This window comes from Leucoraja erinacea, chromosome 12, assembly GCF_028641065.1.
Source record: "Leucoraja erinacea ecotype New England chromosome 12, Leri_hhj_1, whole genome shotgun sequence".
NCBI lineage: Eukaryota > Metazoa > Chordata > Chondrichthyes > Rajiformes > Rajidae > Leucoraja > Leucoraja erinaceus.
Window position 1 is genome coordinate 15,630,253 of NC_073388.1, and position 24,695 is coordinate 15,654,947.

General features: G+C 41.0%; 1 protein-coding gene across 1 annotated transcript in view; it reads right to left on the bottom strand.

The window, feature by feature from the left end:
* Positions 1–24,695, bottom strand: part of med12 (mediator complex subunit 12) — a 363,139-nt gene that overhangs the window by 320,915 nt on the left and 17,529 nt on the right. The window contains exons 3-11 of the mRNA XM_055643638.1: positions 11,759–11,950; positions 11,172–11,331; positions 10,528–10,703; positions 9,236–9,346; positions 7,598–7,870; positions 6,273–6,419; positions 6,018–6,117; positions 4,864–5,000; positions 1,966–2,097 (exon numbers count right to left, since the gene is read on the bottom strand). Of these exons, the coding sequence (XP_055499613.1) occupies positions 1,966–2,097; positions 4,864–5,000; positions 6,018–6,117; positions 6,273–6,419; positions 7,598–7,870; positions 9,236–9,346; positions 10,528–10,703; positions 11,172–11,331; positions 11,759–11,950 (1,428 nt within the window). The remainder of the gene's footprint in view (positions 1–1,965; positions 2,098–4,863; positions 5,001–6,017; positions 6,118–6,272; positions 6,420–7,597; positions 7,871–9,235; positions 9,347–10,527; positions 10,704–11,171; positions 11,332–11,758; positions 11,951–24,695) is intronic.

Consider the following 24,695-nt stretch of genomic DNA (forward strand, 5'->3'; position numbering starts at 1 on the left):
TGTAAAATGTCATATTCTCAGCCAAAGAAGACTCAACCCTAAGCAACGCTTCTTAATTCTCTAAATTCATTTAGTAATTAAACACCCTGATCAGGAAAAAGGAAAAACTTAAACTTATAAAGAACCTTATCATGCCTTCCCAATGTTCCAAAACATTTTTTTTTTTAAGTGGATAACTTATTATGCTTACAAACACTTACACTTATTTGCAGAGAGCAAAGAGCCAGAAATAATGAGTGACTAAATAATTAAAAAAAACAAAAATACTTAAAATACTCAGTATGTTGAAGAAAGAACTGCAGATGCAGGAAAAATCAAAGGTAGACCAAAATGCTGGAGAAACTCAGCTGGTGAGGCAGCATCTATGGAGCGAAGGAATAGGCGATGATTCGGGTCTGAAGAAGGGTCTCGACCCAAAACGTCGCCTACTCCTTCACTCCATAGATGCTGCCTCACCCGCTGAGTTTCTCCAGCATTTCTGTCTACCTAAAATACTCAGTAGGTCATTTAGTATCTGTGGAGATAGAAAGAGAATATTTTAAGCTACAGATCCATTACTAAAATGCTTCTTCCTGTTTATTTCATATTTCCAACCTGTTCAGTATTTTGATTTTGTATTATTGATCCAGTACATACCCTGGTTTTAGCAGTATCAAATGCTGAGGAATGCTTACCAGGACAACTAATTAGGCAAATGGTGTTGGTTGATTATTCTCACGTGTACAGAAATACGGTGAAAAACGTTGTGTTATTCAGGCAGATCATTGTAAACATGACTGCAATAATACCATATACGAGTACAGCAGGTAGAACAAAAATTGAAAGGGTGTAGTATATAGTGTTACAGCTACAGAGAAAGTACAGATTAAAAATGTGCAAGGACCATAACAAGATAGATTGGATGAATACGTCCTTCACATTTGGAAGGTCCGAAGGGGTAAAAGGTGTTCGCCTCTGGTCCTCCACTGGCAGTTCCACAAAATTGTTAATTTGCTCAACAATTTCCTAACCATCCACTTAACATCTTTATTTTATCTAACCTTGTGATATTTCTAATTCATGCATTTCTGTCATTAAATAGCTGAATGTGTTCTCCATTACTGTTAAATATCATCAGCACCTCATCTGTTCTTTCTTGGTTCACATCCACCATTCTTTATTTTCTCGGTCAGTTTTGTTCTAAGCCAAACTGCTCCCCAAGACATTTTTTTCTATACTTTCTATACCAAATGCAGTTGATAACCACTTATCATTTATTTAACAGAGCCCTATATATGTTCTTGCAAAACAACTTCCATTAAACTTCAATTTTCTGAATGACAACCTCACGTTACTCTTAAGGTTCTCAAACAATTTGTTCCTTGAACTCCAAACTCAATGCTTTCAAAAATGGCAGTTCCGATTCCTTCAGTCTGGCTCTCATTCAAGTAAAAATAATTTTGAAAATGCCCAAACTACATTTATTAGTTCTCCAGCCTTCTTCTAAACCTGGCAATCCGTCCTGATGCACCCAGCTATTTCTTTCCATTAATGCTCACTCAATTTTCATGGGGCTGTACTCCTGCAGAGGATATTCCTGCCTGGCTACATCTTGTGGACTTCCAAACATTTATCCCCATGCTGGGTTTCTATTAATATGAATTCAATGACACGATGACCATATAAAAATACCATCTGACATGATATGGCACAATGATTAACCAGAGCAGCTGAGCTGGAACACCAAAGATAAAGGTTGTGCTGCACCCAACCCCCACCCTCAACTGAGTCATAAATATCATCATTACTAAGAATTGAACACAAGCTAGCAAAACATTCCATTGATTTACAATTATAGAATGGTTATGGCACAAGGAAAGCCAAATCATTCTGGATGAATTATTTCTCACTTGATTCTACTGAAGGAAAATTGACAAAGTCATGAATTTCAATGACAAGAAGCATCCGAATGGCAAATATTCTCACCTCAGCCTCAATTTCAGCTTGCCTCTTCTCCAACAGTTTTGCCACAACCATGGCACGATGTCTACCTGAACGTTTGCAGCTCACTGCCCATTCACAAAGCAAAGTCATCACCGCATCATCATCAGGCAACATCTAAATATTGAAAATAAACATAACAAAGATATTGCAGATTTCTTCAAAATACAAAAGAAGGATTATGATACATCACATTCTATCAACTGACATCTATTATAAACCCACTGACTCTCAATTCCCCTACTCTCAATTCCTCCTTGTATGCCGTATCTGTGCCCAAGATCAGATTTTCCATTCCAGGACATTCTCATTCTTAGAGAACGGTGGTTCCCCTCTACCATCACAGACGAGGCTCCCACTAAGGTCTCCTCGAAATCCCGCAGCTCTGCTCTTGCTCCCCCTCCCCTCAGTCATAACAGGGACAGAGTCCCCCTAGTCCTCACCTTCCACCCCTTCAGCCAATGCATATAGCACATAATCCTCCGACATTTGCACCACCTCCAACGGGATCCCACCACTAGCCACATCTTCCCATCTCCACTCCTTTCCGCAGAGACCATTCCCTCCGCAACTCCCTGGTCAACTCGTCACTTCACACCCAAACCACCCCTCCTCCCCAGGTACCTTTCCCTGTAACCGCAGGAGATGCAGCATCTGTCCTTATACCTCCCCCCTCAACTCCGTCCAAGGATCCGGACAGCCTTTTCAAGTGAGGCAGAGGTTCACTTGCTTGCACGTATATCGACGACGAGACCAAGCACAGGCTCGGCAATCGTTTTGCTGAACACCTCCACTCAGTCCGCATAATCCTATCCGATCTCCCGGTTGCTGGACACTTTAACAGCCCCTCCCAATCCAACGCTGACCTTTATGTCCTGGACCTCCTCCATTGTCCCAGCGCAAATTGGAGGAACAGCACCCCATATTTTGCTTGAGCAGTTTTCACCCCAGCGGTATGAACATTGACTTCTCTAACTTCAAGTAATCCTTGCTTTCCCTCTCTCTCCATCCCTCCCCTTTCCCAGTTCTCCGACCTGTCTTACTCTCAGACTACATTTTATCTGTTTGCTTCCTTCTCCAAGCTAACAATGATCTATTCTACATTTTCCTTGATCTGCATTCCCTTTGCCCTGTTTTCGCACCTTCACACTTCCTTATCGATCTATCTATCTCCCCCCCCTAACGTCAGTCTGAAGAAGGGTCTCGACCCGAAACATCACCCATTCCTTCTTTCCAGAGATGATGCCCGAGTTACTCCAGCAGTTTGTGTCTATTATGATACATCAGTTCAGTATTTATCATCAATGTAGAAAGACACCCTTTAGGTAGTAAAATCAGGCACCATAACCTATATTAAATGGAAACACTGCCAATAAATATTACATTACATTTACATTTTTCAATTAACTGAGAAAGCTGCAGGACGAAAGAGATGTTCATGTTCGTTAAGTGGTTAAATGCAGGGCCCATCATGCCGTAAAAGGCTAACGTTCAAGTTCAATATGTACTTTACATTGCGTTACCAAATCTTCTTTATGCAAGCAATTCAAGGTTGTAGATTGTAGGCCCTGGGGAACATGAGTCTGTGACAACCAATGACTCTCCTGAGCTAAAGAAGGTCTAGGTACAATAAGAAATAGATGGGTTCAGCAAGTGGGCACAGATATGAAAATGGAGTATCACATGGGAGGACACCAAAGTACAGGGGATTTGGGTGTTGTTTGCAAAAGGGTTTACGAAGGTACACCATGTGATTAGGAAAGCTAAATTGTTGCAGAGTGTGATCTTGTTTAAGGAAGAATATAATATTTCAGAGGTTTCTCAGGATAAAAGTAGAACAGATTAGGCTTGTATCAACTTCAGTTCGGGAGAGTAAGAAGGAACTGAAACATGCATATGCTGAGGGGTCTTGAAAAGATAGATGGAAATTATGTTTCTTCTGAAAGTATGTGCGCTTTTCACCATTTGTCAGCGCAGCAACCCTAATACACATGGAAAAATTCAGCCCAGCAATGTCACTGTTTAAAACTAAGGGGTTACACAGAAGAGTTTAAATTTCTTCTCTCAGAGATCGAGTCTGTGCAACTTTCTTGTCCAAAAGAGTGGTAGCAGAATCTTTGAATAATTTTAAACAGAGTATTCAGTCTAATATATTCACAATTACTTTAAAAAGCAATTGCTCAAATTAATTTCGTAATTATCGAAGATTCTTCCTGTAATAATGGATGAAATTGGAGTCAAAATACGTTTCTATTAGAAGATTATATGCAAAAGTCTTCAAGCTTATTTCGTAATATTTCATAGCAATAATTACTGAAAATATATACATGGATTGAGCTATCAATGTTTTTATTGGTTGAGAGTTTATGGATTTAATATTATATTAGTGAAAATGGGGAATTAATCTAAGATAAGTGGAAACCACACATCTGCAATTGTTTTCCGGGTATCTTACAGTGAACTTTAAACAAATGTTAATTGATTAACGAACTGTGCTCACATCACAGCTTTTATTTTAATACATTAGACCAACTGCATGTTAACATTCCACTTGGTGTTTTTTTAGTTCCAGTTTACAAATTGCCTCCACTGAAGGTGAAACAAAGGACAATCAGCCAAGTTTTTCTCCCACTGACATTGTCAAATATCATGCAATCTTAAATATGGTCAAGAGCATGTTATTCTTTTATTATCCCTTTATTTCCAAACTGTAATAATAAGCATTCAGCTTCATGCATGAAAAAATGGACAATGAAGATGACTGGCAAGTTTGAAATCCGACCATAGAAAGGAAATGATGACGTCAAAAGGAAATGAGATATGACTCGTGCTGTTTCGTCAACTAAATGTGGCAACAAATACAGTGTATAGTGATAAACTCACCTCCTGCCCATCTTTATTCTGCCCTGATCCAAATATCCTGTTGTAAAGCGAATCCAATGAGTTGTTGAAATCAGACTTTTCAAAGCTGTGGCTGTCAAGTACTTCCAACGTATGTAATACACGACCAATCGTAAAACCTGCACAAACAGGGTCAGTGCATGAGAGATTCAAACATACTGTTTTCTAAAGAAAACACAAAATGCTGTGAATTTTAAATTCCTCAGATTCAGTACATTTGAAACAGACATCTTTGTTTAACATCCATCAATGTTATTACACATTACACAGCAATTAGTTGGATGCCAAATGAAATTAAACCTCAGGAATAAATTATTTTTCAGTTAGAGACTACTCTATAATTTGACTTCATTTCTAGTTAAGGTGAAGTACACATACACCGCTTCTCTTTCTCTATCAAGGCTCAATCCACAGCATGAACCAAAGTAAAGGAAGTCTTGAGTGCTCAGGAGAGAGAAGAAATAGACATGACCAGAAGTGTACTCATATGCAAAATGTCAGTCTTTAAAATCATATCCTTAAAGGAAGGGTGAAGATAATAGCAAATAAGGATGTACTTTATACATTGCGGTCAAAGAGATTGGTCTGGGAGGGGAGGGAATTTGACATTCTCCTTAACTTCAGACCCAAGACAATCCTGAAGGGAGAAGGGAAGGAATCTAAATTCACTTTACAAAAAAAGATCAAATATCAAACCAGAAGATTATGAATAATAAAGAATTCTTAAGGCATGTTTGCACCCAAATAGAATGGTTCTGACAAAACGTAATTGGCTTGAAACTTTACCCATGTTTCTCTATCCATTGATGCCCCTTGAACTGCTGAATATTTGCAGCCTATAATGTTTCTATTTCAGAAGTGCAGGATAAAATTCCAAGAAAAAACACTAAACTAGACAGTACAAGGACGTTACTAAGGCAGAGAGGGTTTTGAGATGTGACGCGAATGTGGATACTTGGAATTGAGATCTATCAAAAACACAGGTTCAATGGTATTTTACCGTTGCTACAAATTCTTGCATTGGAATTCCATTTAGCCAATGTTCAACAGCAAAATGTAATCCTTGTTTCGCTGCCAATTCACTTAAGGCTTGAATACAAAGACATCTTGTTAGTCCACCATAAAGTTATTATTACCTGCTGTAGTTTCTTGACACTTATCAAATGACCACCTGACCTCCACAGCTTGACCTCTTTCTTTAATCTGCTCCTCAATTTCCCGCACTTTAGCTCGAACCTGGTGATGGATTTGGCAAACAGTACAACCAAATTTCAGTATCAACTTGTCTCTGCAAAAAACTCTGAATAAATGACATTTCCCAAAGTGCTTCACAACTGCTTGACCAATTTTTATACCATTACTTTAGTACCAATGAACAGAATCTCACATACTTGTTGGGTAAATGCAGAGTTTCCCCCTGGCATGGGTAGGCTAGATGGTGCTATGGGTAAAAGATCGAGTGGGGATCCAGTCTTATTTCGGCAATCAGTCAATGAGTAATGCCATACCAATGCACTTGGACAACATAGAACAATACTCTGCAAAACAAGTAGCCAAATGTCATACAGATAATAGTAAATCATAAATCATTTTAATCATGGAACAAATACAACAATAATGTTTAGGGTTTGCATAGAATTCTCCATTTGCATTGCATTCTCCATTTTCTTCCTTCCTCTCTTTACTAGCTCGGTTAGTTTAATTGGCGCCGGGAATCTATTGCTCCCTCATCCATGTGCTCAATCCCTATGTGCAAGGTCAAATATCGAGCATCTCCAGTCCATTGTGTAGACACATTGACGAGTCTGATCGCAACCTGATTTGGCCAATGAGCCCTTTTCACTGGGGGTCACGAGGTAATGATCAGAAACGTCTCCCATTAGATTCAATACAATGATTTGGCTTACTATCATGTTGCGGCTTACTATCATGTTGCTTACTCTCCCTGTGATTTCCCCTTTGGTCGGTGGTGAATACATAATCTGTCTGCTCTGCATTGCTTGGCTTAGAATAGCAAGAAAAATAATCATAAAAAGGAAAATAAAATAAAAGAGTTTTAATGTTTCTGCAATGCTCTGGTTAAAGTATTTCCTTCATATGTTACCTCTGACTGTGTTCCAGTAGGCAACGATGGAAGTGAAATCTAATCCTGTCTTCATTAATTAAAATATCCATATATTTTCAGCAGGCAGCTGACAGAGAGGAAGTCAGGGAGTTGACAACCCTTGCTCATATCTGGCTCTGAACCAGGAAAACAAAAGCGCTCATTGAGGATGCATTGGACTTGCCCTCTACCCTCCCTGAGAACAGAAGGGCGAAGGCGCTATAGGTGCATCAAATCAGGACAAACAGACTCAGGAATAGCTGCTTCCCGAGAATTATATCTACCATAAATTCAAATCCAATCCAGCTGATATGCTTTCCTGAACTTTGGGCAAAATGCAATGTATAACATTTCATGTACTTCTTGTAAGCACATTACAACATCCAAGACTGGAATTTTTAAAAAAATTGGGGGGGTTTGTATGATATAATGGTGCATGGAAGTTTGACTTCAGGGCAGAGGCTCACTGGGTTCTATAAAGTTTCATGATAAATTGCACTTTCCTATTCGGGATTGAGCATCTTAAACCTTCTGCTTCATTGGGAAAAAGTTTAACAGTGAAGGTTACCAAATAATTGGCAAAGTTAAAGGCTGGTTCAATTGCTGACCTACCTGAAGCATGCAACTTAATCCAAACACAACAGGACGATGCTGTGGACAAATATAAAAATCCATAAACGGAGACTGCGGCTGGGTGGTCCCATTGGGTGGTGGTGTTGGTGTTGGAGGCAAAGTATTTGAAGTGGGTGCTGGAATCACATGGGACTGATGTCCTCCTGTCACAACATTACTACCACTATCACCTAGCAACATGGAGAGACGTCGGGTACAGAAGTAGGCCAGGCGTCTCGATAGGTAGGCAGATTGCACAAACTCTCCGGAGTACTAGACAGAAAATAAAAATAAGGAAATAACAAGTTTTTAATGTCCTAAAGGGCATTCTATATAGTTACTAAATCAATATCACTGCTCAGGTATTAGAGAACTTAACTGTATGCAACATTTCTACACTGATACTCCAACAGTGTTAACAGTATATGTAAAACAAAATAAAAAACTGAACTTCTGATATAAAAACAGAAAATGTTGGAAGTATTGGAAGTAAATATGGACGGGAAAGGAATGGAGGGTTATGGCGTGAGCACAGGTATATGGGACTAGGGGAGAATACGTGTTCGGTATGGACTAGAAGGGTCGAGATGGCCTGTTTCCGTGCTGTAATTGTTGTATGGTTATATGGTTATTCAGCAGGGCAGACAGCATCTGTAGCGACTGAAACCCATTTAATGTTTTAGATCAATGACCCTTCCCTAGAATTAGAACAGAGAAATCAAACGTATTTTAAGTTGCAGAGTTTTTTAAGTTGGTGGAAAGAACAAAGTGAATGCTTGGTTTTAGGTGAAAACATGCTTGTCCAAGTGACACAATTACTTTTGTCACTATTTATAAGAGAGGAATGAATAACAACTGATCTGCAAACAAGAAGATGAACAAGAAAAATGAGAGAAGAAACTATAAAATGCAGAACACAGTCACTGGAAATATTCAGCTGGTCAGGCAGCAACAACAGAAATAGAACAAAATAGAGCTAATATTACAAGTAGATGACCTGGCATCAGAACTGGGCAGTTATAATACAACAGGAAATTGTTGAGTTTGATCCCAAGAGATAGAACATTCCTAGGCAGAATATAAGGGATTGATCCTCAGGCTTACATCGGGGATTGGTAGATGCGGGAAAGATTGGTCACTGGAATCTGTAAGAGGTTAAAGCCACAGAGGTCAGAGTGGCAGTAAGATGGAGGATTAAGGCATCAGGCAACGGATAGTTTAGGATAATCCTTGCAGACTGAAGGAAGTGTTCAACAGTCAGCCAATCTGAGTTTGGTTTCCCCAATATAGAGTACTGTTAACAGTAATGTCATCAAGATTTTAATGATCATATTACAATCATTAAACAGTAAAATAAACCAAATGATAACCACTTTCTCCCCTGATTGAACAATTGGACATGACAAATTGGAAGAATCACAAATATCACATAAGTGTACTGAATTTGAAAACATTTTGGGATATACATGAATATCCAACACGATAAACCTGTAAGTTAAAAAGAGAATCTATACAGTTTTATAATGCTTTAACTGTGTACTTTTACTTTTAATCTCTGTAGTCTTTAAGATGCAATGTTAAATGATCTGAGAATTTCTCAATAAAAATGTCCTGGTGCAGCAGACATATTTTCCCTACCTGTAACATTAGTGGGAGTAGTAATTTAAGAAGTTCATCCTCCCCCGGTCGGATCTTCTCAAAGCATTCAAGAACCCAGGTGAGGAACTCATGCCTGTCCAGCATTCCATCCTATATCCAGAGCAAGGGAACCAAGAAAACACATAAATCTAAAACCAAGTATTGCAGGTGCTGAAAATATGAAATAAAATAACAAGAATCCTGGAAATATACAGGTCAGGGAGCAGGTGAGAGGGGGAAAAAAAACTATTCAAATTGATTCATCAGATAAATTGAAACTCAAGGATGGAAAAAGAAGAGGGGAAAAAGGGCAGGTCTGTGAAGATAGGAAGGTAGATTTATGTAATTAATAGGAAGTTAGATGCAATTAAATGATAACGGGTGTGATGGTGCCTGATGAAATAGGGTGATCTTCGGACTGATGATTAACAAAGACAATTTAGTGGAAGTGCAAACAGGAGAAGAAATTAATTATGAGAAATTACCAGCAAAAAAAAGATTTTAAAAAAAGAACTTGGTGAACTGGAAAAGTGAGTGTTGAGATGCACTGATTATCTGCAATTGTTAAATTCAGTGGTAAGTTTCATTTTGACATCAAATGAGGTCTTCCACAAATTTGCATTGAGTTCACTTGGAAAAGCGCAGGAGGCCAAGGGGAATCATGGTGTGATTGGAAAGGGGGCTTCTCAATTTTGAAGATAGATCACTAACTTGAAAAGCTATGAGTTTTTCTCTGGGTATTTCCAGCTGTTTTATTTATTTCAAACAGCAACAGTTTCATCTTTTTGAACCATTTAGTTTGCGTCAGTTAATCAAAAAGTATTTTAAGTAAATAGTATGCAAGTCTAAGCCCTTCTCCAAAACAGAGGCACCTAATGCAGCTTTGTAAAACAAAATTACTTTCCAGATTGAGGGAAAATAAATCTGTAGCTCGCCGTTGATTTCCCTAAATCAATACATTTTGACGCACTTCAAGATTTAGTGCAAAGTTCCAATCGGATCAGAAAAGGATGATACAGTTTCCTTTAAGAACACCACTGAAAAGGTTTATATGGTAGCTTTCAATGGCATTTTCGTTAGTGCCCAAATCACAATATTTATTGAATTGAATTATACTTTTCATGGTAGAAGCCTTTCCTTAACCGGATCACATAAAGATATAAATTTCCTGTTTTCAATAGTTTGGGCTGTATTCCACCACTGCCATTTAGAAATAAATAATATTCAACTAAAAGTACATACGCAATACTCTCACCTACTTCACTTCATACACATATGAAAATTCTTGTTACCTGAAACATGTAAAGAGCCAGTTTTTCATTATATTCCCACTGTTTCATGGCCTGCTCCACTTCAGGTACAGTGGGGGGTACTGGTGTTCCACTGTTCTGTGTAGATATTAGCCGGTAGGACTCAGCGATTTTTTGCAGCTGTTCCCAAAGGTACTTTGTGATGATCTGAGTCCATTCTGCAAAAGGAAATTGATCCCCTTAAAGATCACTCCTGCAAATCACTCCAGTTAGGCTAAAACAAATTTTAAAATCAGTAATAAAATAAACCCCAGTGTTCAGAGAATCCAGTTACTCAGAAGTTACTGAAGAAAGATTAATAGCCACATATGAGAAAGGTACCCAGTCTACTCTCAAGTCTACCAATTGGTTATTTCAGAACAGTGACATGTATTAACTTTAAATCACATTACTATCATTATCAGCACTTTTAGAACTCCAGTTTTGATCTGGAGATGGAGGTATAATTCCCAGCATTCTATTACTTAACTGCATTAACTATTCCTGCACACTAAACTTAAATAAAATGTAGGCTTAATCTTCAGCATGGTAAGCTACAAATCTGACATTAAATTGATTTAACCCTCATACTACCAAAACAACATCTATCTATATAAAATAAACCCACATTTTATTGTTAAGCTTACCTATACATGGATCTATGACATGACGTTTTTTCATCTTTGTTTCAGTTATAGCTGCATAATAGGCACATGTCATTTTTATCAGCCAGGCTGCTCTCATTACTGGCACCGAGTATTTGGCCAGATAGCCAAAGACTTCTTCCTTCTTACTAAATATAGGCACCTGAAATAGCATCAGTCAAATTTTTATTTTTTTTAAATTCCAAGACATTTATTCAGCAGAAACTGTTACAATTTAAAATATGATCCTACAAAACACTGAAAATATTAACTGGAATTTGGATGAAGCGCAGTGATTTGCTCAGACAAATATTCAATCGTGCTTTTTTTCGTGCATAAATATACTTTTTTCTGTATAATTTCATGACTTAATCTAATCCAAAAGAAAACATTTTCATTTCTGGGAAACTAAAATTGTTCTACGGCAACAGGTGTCAACCTTAACTCTTTTTAAATTCTCGAATATGTATATTACACTTCAAAACTTTGCAGTATTATTATAATGAAACAACAATCACTGAAGGATCTGTGCCTTAAAAATATCAAATATTAATGCATCTACATAAACATTTGTATTAAGAAAAATTTACCTTTTTTGCAAGTTGGGTTAGTGGTTTGGTTCCAGCCAGATCAGTAAACCAATTGTGTATTGAAGGCTGGGATCGAGCTGTGACAAGCCAGAAACTGTCCTTTTGATTCACCTGAGGCTTCCTTTTACCAGTATCTGGGAATGTGTTACATCTCAACTTCTCAGCAATTATACTGCTGAAGTACGAGCTGATCTGCAACATAGTTAAAACAGGGATTTGAGTGGGTCTTGAATCACAAGTGCACACACATTAACTACTGTGTAACAGGAACATTTGTATATAAGTGGTGGTAATGTATGAAGCCCTGAATGACAATGTGAAAAAAACATTTTTTTAAATATTTCTATATTCAATATTAGTTTATGGTGCCCTCTATCAAACCCACAATATAAACTGAAAACTCTCTTTCTCTTTAAAACCTAGTTTGCTCAGCATAATTCTCACTCTTGGTCAGAAAATTGTGCTCCAATACGAGACCTTGAGCAAATAAACTATGTTGAAACTTAAAACCTATATAAAAGGTGCACAGTATTATTAAATCTACCAAACTTTAGATTAAATGAAAATCCCAGATCTTTTCCGGCTGTTCCAATTATTGTATATCAAAAATAATAGAGCTATTGCTGCTCTGTTTGCCTGCATAACAGGTCACTGCATTTCAGGTGAAAGTAAACAAGTGGAAGTGAAACTCTTCACAATAATGTTATAAACAAACATTATATTTAAATTATTCATTGTCAAAGAACAAGCTGCTCATTTACACAATTACACATTGTGCATCAACACTCGCCTTATCTGATTGCCTTATTCCAAGGCATTTCCTAGGCATTGTGCATGATTTGCTTCTGTGAGCTTCAAAGTGAGTGTTGATGCCAATGTGGGATTCATAGAATCTGTTACGGATGCAGCAGGAGGTATCCTAATAGTACACAAGTAGATAAGGTTGGGAGAAGATAACCTCCTTCCACCTTTATACTGGGCTTGCATGTGCTTCTGAACTACAAACTCTAGGTTCCCAATACCAACCCGAGAACTCTCCTTCACTGAGGTGCAGTAGCCCAGGAGCAGTTTGACACGCTGTAGCTTTTATAAAGCGTCGTGAATTTGGGAAGCAACTTTGTGAACACAGCTTTGTGAATATCTTTAAATCTTTTCTTCTGTTAACCAGGTGATCTCTTGCCATGACAGAACTCGGACAGGAGTCAGTTACTGTATTCAGCGTAGCCCAGGTCAATTCAATGTAATTAGGACTTCAATGTTGGCGAGCAATTGGTTTCCTTATCCTGTTAATGGATTTTTGAGATTTTGCAGAGACACTGTTGATGGTATTGAACCAGTGTTTTGAAGTGCCTATTGCAAGAAGTCTATGTTACAAACATATAACGGATCACTGCTGCCTAGGTAACTATGATTTTGTACAGATTGTACTCTTCAACTTCTTAGATGGCTGTAATGGCTATTCAGAGGCACAGAAGGAGGTGCTGATTCTCATCAAATCGCGAGGATTTAACTCCTAAGATAGGGAAGGTGAATATGTGGCTCTTTATTGTCAGAGGGCAGTGACCTATATAACAGGATCCAGCTGATGGAGGACATTTAGTGTGAATACATTCCGTATAAGGACCTTGTTTCTGGAGCATAGGAAATATAGGTTGAACCATTTCCCATTCTTTTAGGACAGCGATAATGTAGTTGGAAGCTCGATGAAGCAAATGCAGTATTGCAGCAAGGAGGATTGAAAAAGGCGTCTTGAAAATGATGCAGCCTAGCCTGACCAATATTGCATCTGTTGTCAAATCACTGGTTAAGATAAAGGGGATACCATCACAAAGCAAATTCAAGATTTAGATACATTTCAGCGAGAAATGCTAGTCCCTGCATTTTTCTAGCATGTTGGATGATTTAAACAAGCCCGTGTAAAGCTTTTCAAAGAGGAAGGTGGCATGACAAGATTACAAATATTTTATGTGAAATAATGTGCGCACAGTGCACATCACGAGCGTGAAGCGCGAAGTCCCTCGCGGCCAGGGTCCAGGGCCCATTTAAGGGCCTTGGAAGCTCTGAGGTTTTAGATGCTCTCTGGCGCATTCTGAGCCTTAATTTGGATAATATTTGCACCAAATTTATGACCAATATTTCATAAATAATTTTGGTTGTCAAGAGTAATGAGTGGGTGGAATGGGATGATTGGGGTCACTGTTGTATAAATTTTTAAAAATCAAGAATTGAAGTTGTCCTTGTTTTAATAATCAAGTTGTACTGTAAGAAGTTATGTAAAATGTTATAAAGGAGCATGCACAAACTGCAAATAATACTGTAGGTTTTTGCAGTAAAGAAAACCTTTTTTTAGAAAATGTTTTGTGTGTTGATTTGATTGCCTGTTACTCCCCCCCCTCTTCATCCCGCTCTCTCTCCGCCTCTCTCTGTCTCTGCCCCCTCTCTAGACCCACCTGTGAGTTGGGAGCCTGTGTGAGTGAATAGGGCGGGGATGGGGTAAAAGGAGCAAATTAATAAAATTAATATAATTAGTGTGTGTGGGGATTGGTGTGTGTGTGTGTGTGTGTGTGTGTGTGTGTGTGTATGTGTGTGTGTGTGTGTGTGTGTGTGTGTGTGTGTGTGTGTGGGGGGAGGTGGCTAGTATGTGTGACGCCACAGGCCGCCCCACCCCCACCCCCACCACCCAGCAACTGGCGCATTGAGGGGACGGAACCAGACGGGTCCCACTTGGTCTAGTAACTATTAAAAGTCTGATCTTGGATTGTGTGTGTGTGTTTGTTTCTGTATATATAATCACATCTTCTCGAAAAAACAATGCGCCAATGGTAATATTTTTACATATTCCGGTACAGAATTTTCCCCATTTCCAAAATGCCCTTATCTGAAAATGTCATGCTTTATTTCTCGAGTTATTAATGAAAATCTTAAAAAATCTGACAAATTTTGAAGACAGCTCCGTCTTGCTTGCGCTGCGAGTGTCGTAACCCACCCCACCCTTCCCTCCTCCTTTGGTTGACATTTCAGAGGCACCTGTGTTGAAAGTCTTGTCATCATTACAAATGTAGAGATGGAGGAACTGGGAAAATGAAATTGAGTCCGTACAGATTACATGATAGGAAGTATAATGAAGATACAGTGCTTTCCATAATATTTGGGACAAAGATCCATCATTTGTTTATTTCCCTCTGTACTACACAATTTGAGTTTTGTAATTAAAAACATCACATGTGGTTAAAGTGCACATTGTCAGATTTTATTAAAGGCCAATTTTATACATTTTGGTTTCACCATGTAGAAATTACAGCTGTGCTTATACAGTGGTCGGGAGCCCCCTGACCACGTTTGAACAACGGAGGAGGATGACTGAATTTTAGAGCCTTCCCTCACAGTGGGAAACTTTGATTCCGCTGTGTGGGGATGTCTGTGTTAAAGTCTATCGTGTTCTGTGCTCTTTATTATTCATATGGCTGTATGGTGACACATTTCATTGTACCAATTGGTACGTGAAAAATAAATGTATCTTGTACATAGCGCCCCCCCCCTTATGCTTATATCTGCATTACTCCTTAATGCAGATATAAGAGAGCGCTCAGCAGCTCGTCTTTCCCCCGGTCTTTCCATCACCTTTGGAAACTTTTATTGCTATTTATCAATATGAGGACTAAAGTTGTGCCAATGAAAGTCAAAGAAGCCATTATGAGACTGAGAACCAAGAAAGAAAAGCTGTTAGACATCAGCCAAACCTTAGGCTTACCAAAATCAACTGTTTGGAACATCATTAAGAAGAAAGAGAGCACTGGTGAGATTACTAATTGCAAAGGGACTGGCAGGCCAAGGAAGACCGCCACAGCTAATGACAGAAGAATTCCCTCTATAAATAAAGAAAAATCTCAACACCTGTCCGACAGGTCAATGACCACTGTCAGCAGAAGACTTCATGAACAGAAATACAGAGGCAGCACTGAAGATGCAAACCACTGGTTAGTCGTGAAAATAGGATGGTCAGGTTACAGTTTGCCAAGAAGTTCTTAAAAGAGCAACCACAGCTCTGGAAAAAGGTCTTGTGGACAGGTGAAAATGAAGATTAACTTATATCAGAATGATAGAGGCCTGTAACAACCCCACTGACATCAGTGAACCGTCTATCAGATTGGTAGCAAGGGTAATTGGCATATAGTGTCTGCCTTTCCAGCCACACAATTTGGACCTTTGTATTACCAAAAATCTACAAAGGGCAAAATACAAACACTCAAAGTTAATACTGGTCATTTCGACAGACCAATAAGCCACCAATCAAAGCTTATGGAATTAAAATGGTGGAGGGATAACATTCAGCATTGTTCCAACCCTATCGTTATCAGCAAACCCTTAGTGGTGCTACAAACTGATGCCAGTGCGCTTGGTTGGGGTACTACCAATTTCCATCTCCATCTGTGGAGGTAGATGAAAGGCACAGGAGGCATCATTGTCACAGACACTGGGCATAAACTACCTGGAAATGTGGGGTGCGTTCTATGGCCTAAAGTCATACTGCTCTGGGATAAATCACCAGCGTGTTAGACTACAGAGTGACAATCTGACTAATACAATTTGGTAATGGTGTATCCAGAGAAATATTGGAATATCAGCTACTTACCTACCAGGTAACCCAAAATTCAGTGACAGACATCAGGTCACGCAAATTCAATAAAATAAGACTTAATCACCAGTTACCAAACTGTGTTTCTTGGGAACCAGACCCTGGGACAGCAGGGACAGATGCTTTTCACTGCATTGAGGGGGCAATTGTTTATCTATGCATTCTCTCCTTTTCTGCATCATCAGTCGGGTATTACGAAAAACACAAGACTCAGCGTCTGTTAATTGGTAGTGCCGATTGGCCTACTTAACCATGGTTCCCTATGATACTCAACACGGGGTTTAACCATGCATCACCATCCTGAAACAACCAGATTATTGGTTCATCCCGTAACAGGGGAACCCATTCATGTCAAAAACAACAAACCTATCAATTTGTAGAGTCTAAAGAAACCTCTACTGCAACTGGGACTGGCGGACCGAACATTGAACATTATCTCAGCGGGCCACAGACAGTCCACCAAAAACTATATCTGGTATACATCAGGAAATGGGAGATATATTGTCACAGAAACAACATCACCTACAGTTTGATGAACATAACGTCTGTTCTCGAATTCCTGGCAGGCCTCCATTATGATGAGGGGCTCAGTTAGTGCCATTAACTGCGCCAGAAGTGCCTTATCAACATATCTATGGCGAGGATCAGAGCGTCATTCTGTTGGGACTCACCCCGGTAACCAAACTTATGAGGGGAATTTTTAATATCTATCCCCCAAGAACCAGGTACTCTAAGTGGGATACGAGTATTGCCTTAACGTTGCTAAGGAATTGGTCTCCAGCAACAGCTCTGTCACTGCAAAGACTGACGCACTAAACAGTCAAGCTGATGGCTTTGGTCACGGCACTAAGGGTACAGTCGTACATAAGTTAAGGCTGGACTATATGACTTCTTCAACAGGAATATAACGTTTCATATTACGAATTAGTCAAACAGAACAGTCCGGGATCATCAGGCCTCAAAATAGAATTTAGGGATTACCATACAGATATCGTCTCTGTATAATAAGATAATTATTGTTATATATGGAGAACACCAAAAACATCTGAGGCTATGAGATGGCACTACTAATCAGCCACAAACAAACCCACAAAAAAGTGTCGGTTCAAACTATTTCCAGATGGCTGAAACAGGTTTTAACAACAGCTGGGGTGGATACTAACATATTCAAATCTTATTCCACCAGCGCTGCAGCTACATCGGCAGCTATGAAGTTGGATGTACCAATAAACCAAATCCTCGAGACAGCAGGATGGATCAGGGGAAAATGTTCCAACTATTCTACCACAAACCAGTAGTTAAACTGGAACTTTGCAGAGCCAATTTTAAGTTCTGTAATATAATTTCACCCCATAAATAGGGGCTATAATTTGTTGTTAACAATTTATCATGGATTTCAATGTTGGATTCATGTCTAAACATGTTAACACAATTCCTCCCACAGTCAATTAAGGCAGATGTGAGGCGTGGACTCGTTTCCACGGCATGAAATCACAGAGCTTTGAAATCTTCACGTAGTCACTCACGTGACTCCGAAGTAAAATAGTAAGATTAAACGAGAACTTACCAGTTCGACGTTTGATCGTTATTTTATGAGGAGTACGTTGAGGGAATACGTGCCCTCCCCTCCCACCCTTGATCATATACTCAACTGGTATTTTCTTCTCTAATCTTACTATGTTCAGTCATTACAGTTATCAGTGATTTCACACCGCTGCTTTGAAGAATGACACGCATGCGTCCTGGCGGGGTTCTTCATGTACTCCCTCAACGTACTCCTCATAAAATAACGATCAAACTTCGAACTGGTAAGTTCTCGTTTAATCTTACTATTTATTGACACAGGTTGATCATACGCTGAATAATCCAACCACATTTTTGTTTGGAAGTGGAAAGAACTAATAGAAATTGCATTCATTGCAATGTGTAAAAACAGTTGAGATACTGTGTTGTAATTTTGCTGCATGTCATTGTGGTGATCATGTCTTGATTGGTGAATATGTTTAGTTTGTGACTTTATTTGAAGCAGAAATAATATGTGAATGCTTCATTGAGCATAATTCCGACTGGTAACTACACACTTCGTCCGAGCATATTATCGCATGCGTCATTCAAACCGTCTTAAATGACCACCTAAACTGTCATTTGGCAACCTAAAAAGCTGCTAAGGTTGCCCAGCTGGCAACAGGGAAAAAAGTTAAGTGAGAGCCCTGTCATTGTAACAGCTGTCATTTGATGGAAAGAGAAAAATAGCAGAATGCAGAATATTGTCCCACAACATTAGCGTTAGCTGCAGAAGAAAAGGTTCAAGGTACGTAATGGGGTAGGTTCGCAATGTGATAGCTTGTAACATCGGTAATAAACTCGACCTTATGATGGGGACTGATGACAAGGAAGATCTGCCCCTGAATCTGGTGGTAGCTGCTTTCAAGTTTTTATATCTTTTGGCTGATGGGAGAAACGAGAAGAGGGTATGAAAAACATAATTGATTATGTTGCCTGTTTCCACCATCTCCTCCACCCACCCTACCCCCCCAGGCATTCACATCACTATAATCATCTGAGTGGATAGATGGAGTGCTTCCATCGTCATCCGTCTCAGCCCAACACACACAAATCTGAAATCTTTGTACGCTCATCATGTATCATCATTTTCTTTTATTGCACTATCTTCTTGATCACAATAAGACAGAAACAAAAATAAATTATTGAATTATTGAAACATGATTCCCCTAAAAAAACAAACTTGCTGCTGTAATTTTTTTACACTTTCCAAAGTCTATTCTTTGTTTATATTTTAAATGACAATCTTGAAGGGTGATAATGCATACTTTATTGATTTTGACAAAAACCCAAAGCTCAGCACACCGGATTTAGAGGAGGCCCTAGCATTTGTGTGAGGATAACTGGAGAAGACAATGTGATATGCGAGTTGGAAAGGGCCTGAGATAAGGGCTCGAAAGCTGCGTTTTATTTATTGCCAGTCTAAAATCAGCTTAAAGCTTATTATTTGAAATGCAATTACTGAAGTGTAAAGATACAGTCCCAGCATATCCTGTGTCAAAAATATTATTCACGAGGCCCTCCTTATCACAAGTGCGAAGCTGAAAGACCCTTGCCCGGGGTCCATTGCCCTATGTAAGCTCCACCTCTCTCTGGTGCATCCCTACTTTGGAGCATTTTGAGTCACCGATTGGGATCTCTCTTGTACTGTAAAATGTTATGTATAATGTTATAAAAGGAGCATGCCACCGCATCCCCCCCCTGTTACTGTCCCCTCTCTCTCATCTCAGCCAATCTCTTCAATGGAGGAGAAAATATAATTGCTCTAAAACCTACCTTTTTGCAATCCCCCCCTTTCCCTCACCCCTCCCCCCCCCTCCCTCTCCACCTCCTCTCCCCCTCTCTCCCCCTCCCCCCCCCCCCCTCTCTCTCTCTGCCTCCCCTTTCCCATCCACCCCCTCTCTCCCCTCCCTCCCCCTCACCCTCAGCGACCACAGGTTCCACACCCAGACACCCCACCCCCACCCACCCCGGCCCCGGAGAAACAGGCACTCCTGCAACGCAATATTCCACTACTTACCTGGAGTAGACACGAGGCATCAAGGTGATTGTGTGGAGTGCAAATGGAGATCTGAACCCGCCCGGGCCCACTGCGCACGAGCGGGGAGACAGCGTCATTTTGCGTCGCTACTGCGTCACCGGCTTCTCCCAACTGCGCAGGTGCGGATGGTCGCAATTTTTCCCCCAAAAAATTTCCAGCAGCCAGAATCAGAATTTCGGGTAATTTCCATCCAAGCGAAAACGCTGATTGCGCTCCAATTTTTCTTTTTCCTCAGGATTTATTTTACTCTGGGGGAAAAAAAAAACCTTGGCCGGAGGCCCCCTAGATTTTGAGGCCCTAGGCTTCAACTTATGAGGCCTGTAGGTAAATCCGGCCATGCCAAGGCCCCCCGAGATCTCGAGGCCCTAAGCTTAAGCTTGTGAAGCTTATACGTAAATCCGGCCCTGCATCAGCTTATTAAACGCTACAACCTCCAACTAAGCTCTGAACCACAAAGACTTGGGGGAAAGGGGTATTGTTTTTGTCTTTGCACTATTATAATGCATTTTTATATACTGGACATATTTATTGTTTAATATGGTGTTTACAGTACAATGTTTACGTATGTGTTGCGCTGCTGCAAATAAGAATTTAATTGTTCTGTTTCAGGACATATGACAATAAAATACCCCAAACTTTTACAATTTTTTCTGACTCCAATTTCATTAAAGGTTTCTCAATTATAACTCTCTCTCTTTACCTCTTATATTATTCAGCTAGAGTATTCATCGCACCATAGGGTGACTGCTTACTTGAGTGTAACCGTTATATGCTGCTCAATGAATCCTCTGTGAATTTAATAAACTCCGACTGGAGTCTGGCAGTCCTTCCTACTGGCAAATCCAAACTATGCTCGTCTCATCAGAATGCACAGCTTTAAATGTACTTCACATATTCAACCAGCCAACACCCTGAAAAAAAAACAAGTTTTTTCAACTTGTTCACAGACACCTTCTGACAGGCTTTTCTTTATATGTAAAATGTATAAATATTGACACTGAACGGGTTTAGTTTAATCTAATTTAGAGATACAGCGTTGGAACAGACCCTTCGGCCCACCGACCAGCGATCCCCACACATCAATATCAGTTTTATTCGTCACTTGGACAAAGTGCAAGTGAAATCATTTGCCAGCAGCGCAATGAAAAAGAACACACACAAACCCAATAACATTTTTTAACACAAACATCCACCACAGCATATATCACTGTGGTGGAAGGCACAAAAACTGGCCAGTCCTCCTCCATTTTCCCCCGTGGTCGGGACCTCAACCCTCCACAGCCGCCGCTGCAGGCGTCCAGAAGTTCAGACAAGGCAAAGTCCAGACAAAGTCCAGGTAAGTCCAGAATCGGTACTGCCCCACCGGAGACCGCGGCTTTAGGTTGGTGTAGGCCGCAGGCCGCCGGTTGAAGATTTAAAGTTCCCGCCGTGCCGCAGAAGCACAACAGACTGCAGGGCTAGGCGGTCAAAGCTCCTCTCTAGGGGTCCCCGGCGAGGGACCCCACTCCTGATGGTAAGTCCCCGCCGCGCCTGCGGTAGAAGTAGGCCATGGACCGGTGGTCGGAGCTTCTTCTCCTCCCAGGTCCCCAAGGAGGAATCCCAGGCCCAGGACGCCACGCCAGTTGGAGCTTCGCAGACCGGGGCTTCAGGCTGCCGCGGGCCAGCGAACGGAGCGCTCCCTTCCGGCGACCCCCGGCGAGGGCTCTCCCACTCCGCGCCGAGAATCCACGCTGCGCCAGCCGCTGAAGCCCCGGGTGCGTCTCCGGAAAGGCCGCCCGATCATCGATGTTAGGCCACGGGGGAGGCGACATGGAAAAAGTCGCCTCTCCATGGAGGAGGCGACTGAAACGGTTTCCCCCTTACCCCCCACACAAGACATACAGAGAGACATAAAAAACAGACATTAAAACACACACAAAAAAATAAAAAAGTTGAAAAAACCAACACGCTGCTGGCAGGGCTTCCGGCTTGCAGCGCCCCCACCGACAATATCACATTAACACTATCTTACACATATTAGGGACAATTTACTATTTTAACCAAAGCCAATTGACTTGTACGTGTTTGGAGTGTGGCAGGAAACCGGAGATCGCTGAGAAAACCCATGCAGGTCATGGGGAGAACGTATAAACTCCGTACAGACAGCACCCATAGTCAGATCGAACCCGGGTCTCTGGCACTGTAAGACAACAACTCTACTGGTGCCTCACTGTGCCACCAGTTCAGGTGAACCTGAACTAGAGCAAGTCATCCAATGACCTAATAATAGGGTAACTAGACAACTCGACATCAAATTTGATTGTCATGGGAATTGAAATAAATTTAGGAGGACAAGATACAGAGCTTGTACATGGGAACTTGCTCTCAATATTGGTTAATGTTCTTGGGTGTTTGCTTGAATGCGTTTAGTCAGATGGTGGTGAATCTGTGGAATTCTTTGCCACAGAAGGCTGTGGAGGCCAAGTCAGTGAATATTTTTAAGGCAGAGATAGCTAGATTCATGATTTGTACAGGTGTCAGTGGTTATGGGGAGAAGCCAGAAGAATGGGGTTAGGAGGGAAAGATAGATCAGCCACGATTGAATGGCGGAATAGACTTGAAGGGCCAAATGGTCTAATTCTACACCTATCACATATGACCTTGATATGGTAATTAGGTCGAGAGAACAAGTTGCAGAATCTACGTTATATTTTTTCCCCTCAAAAAGATTTGACATCAAGGTTAAGGACTACTGCAACTAGATACAGTACACAAACGTTATTTTGAGCCAAGTATTGGCACTCACATTAGAACGTTGTTTTTGAGCTCCAGATGTGCAGAATGATGAACAGCTACATTGAATAACAGTTACTCCGGAGGAGAGCAAGTGTGGCTAGTGATTCTGCTGCATGTGGACTATCCTGGAGTGGCCAATGCTGAATATTTTAGACAGTCGTGAGTAACATGACAATAGTTTGGAAAGCCAGTAGGACTGGGAATTGAAATTCTGAAACCCGATATACACAAGCGATGGGTCATCCCACTTCTGACACCATGTAAACAACTGAGTCATACAATCTTAAATCCAAGATCATCTTTAATCAGTATTCAAACTATAGCGGAACAGCAGATTGTTAGTTGTCAGAACATCATAACCGCTTCCAAGACTGAGCAGTACAGGAGGTGGGTGTTAATATAAATCATACAGTAGGGTAGGGTTGGTGATGCTATTCTATTGGTTGTCATGCATAAACCAATCTACAGGTAAAGTATTTGCATAAAATGCAAATAGATAAGTATGAAACCTAAAACAAGACAAATATTAAAGTCACAATGTGACTGTCCAAGGCTCAGCATATGACGTTTCCAGATGATTAATCTACAACATACTGAGAGCTGCCTTACCACGGTGATTCAAAAATATGGACAGTTTCCAATTTACAAACTACTTTGACACATATCCATTGACTTTATTTCAAATGTACAAGGGAATAGTAGAGAAGCAACAATTATGCAACAAAAACATTGAGTTCTGGTTAGCTCATTTTACAATTTTATTTAGCTGGAACATTAACTTGAGCTATCAAAAGTTATCTCCACCTATACACCATCTATGACCACCTATGACCACTGTGCCCCCCCCCCCCCCCCCCCCCCCCACATTTTCTCTTTCAACCCTACTCCCATCTAAAAGCCCTCCGTTTCTTCCTCGACTGAAGAACCAACCAATCCCGGTCAACCAATATTCTCCTCCGCCTAGCGGAGCTGATCCGTACCCATAACAACTTTTCGTTTGACTCCTCCCATTTCCTCCAAACCCAAGGCGTAGTTATGGGCACGTGCATGGGCCCCAGCTATGCCCGTCTCTTTGGAGGGTACGACAAACAATCCTTGGCCCTATCCCGAAACTCTACCTCTGCTACATTGATGACTACATTGGTGCCTCCTCCTGCACCCACGCAGAACTCACTGACTTCATCCATTTCACCATTAACTACCAACCGGCACTCAAATTCACCCGGACCATTTCCGACATCTCCCTACCGTTTCTAGACCTCACTATCTCCATCGCAGGTAATAGACTACTGACCAACATCTACCATAAACCCACTGAAGCCCATGGTTATCTCTGGACTACACTTCTTCCCACCCTGCTTCCTGTAAGGACTCTATCCCCTACTCCCAGTTCCTCCATCTACGCCGCATCTGCGCCCAGGATGAGGTGCTCCACACCAGGGCATCGGAGATGTCCTCATTCTTTAGGCAACAGGGGTTCCCCTCTTTGACTATAGATGAGGCTCTCACCCGATATCCCATTGCTCCGCTCTCACTCCCCACCCCCCCCCCCCCCCCCCCCCCCCCCCCCCCCCCCCCCCCCCCCCCCCCCCCCCCCACCCCCCCCCCCCCCCCAAGGACAGAGTCCCCCTTGTCCTCACCTTCCACCCTACCAGCCGTCACATACACAGATAATCCTGACATTTTCATCACCTCCAACGGGATCCCACCACTGGCGACATCTTCCCATCTCCTCCCCTTTCAGCTTTCCACAGAGACCGCTCCCTCCATAACTCCTTGGTCAATTTGTCCCTTCCCACCCAAACCACCCCCTCCCCGGTACTTTCCCTTGCAACTGCAGGAAATGCTACACTTGTCCCTTTACCTCCCCCCTCGATTCCATCCAAGCAGTCTTTCCCAGTGAGGCAGAGGTTCATCTGCAC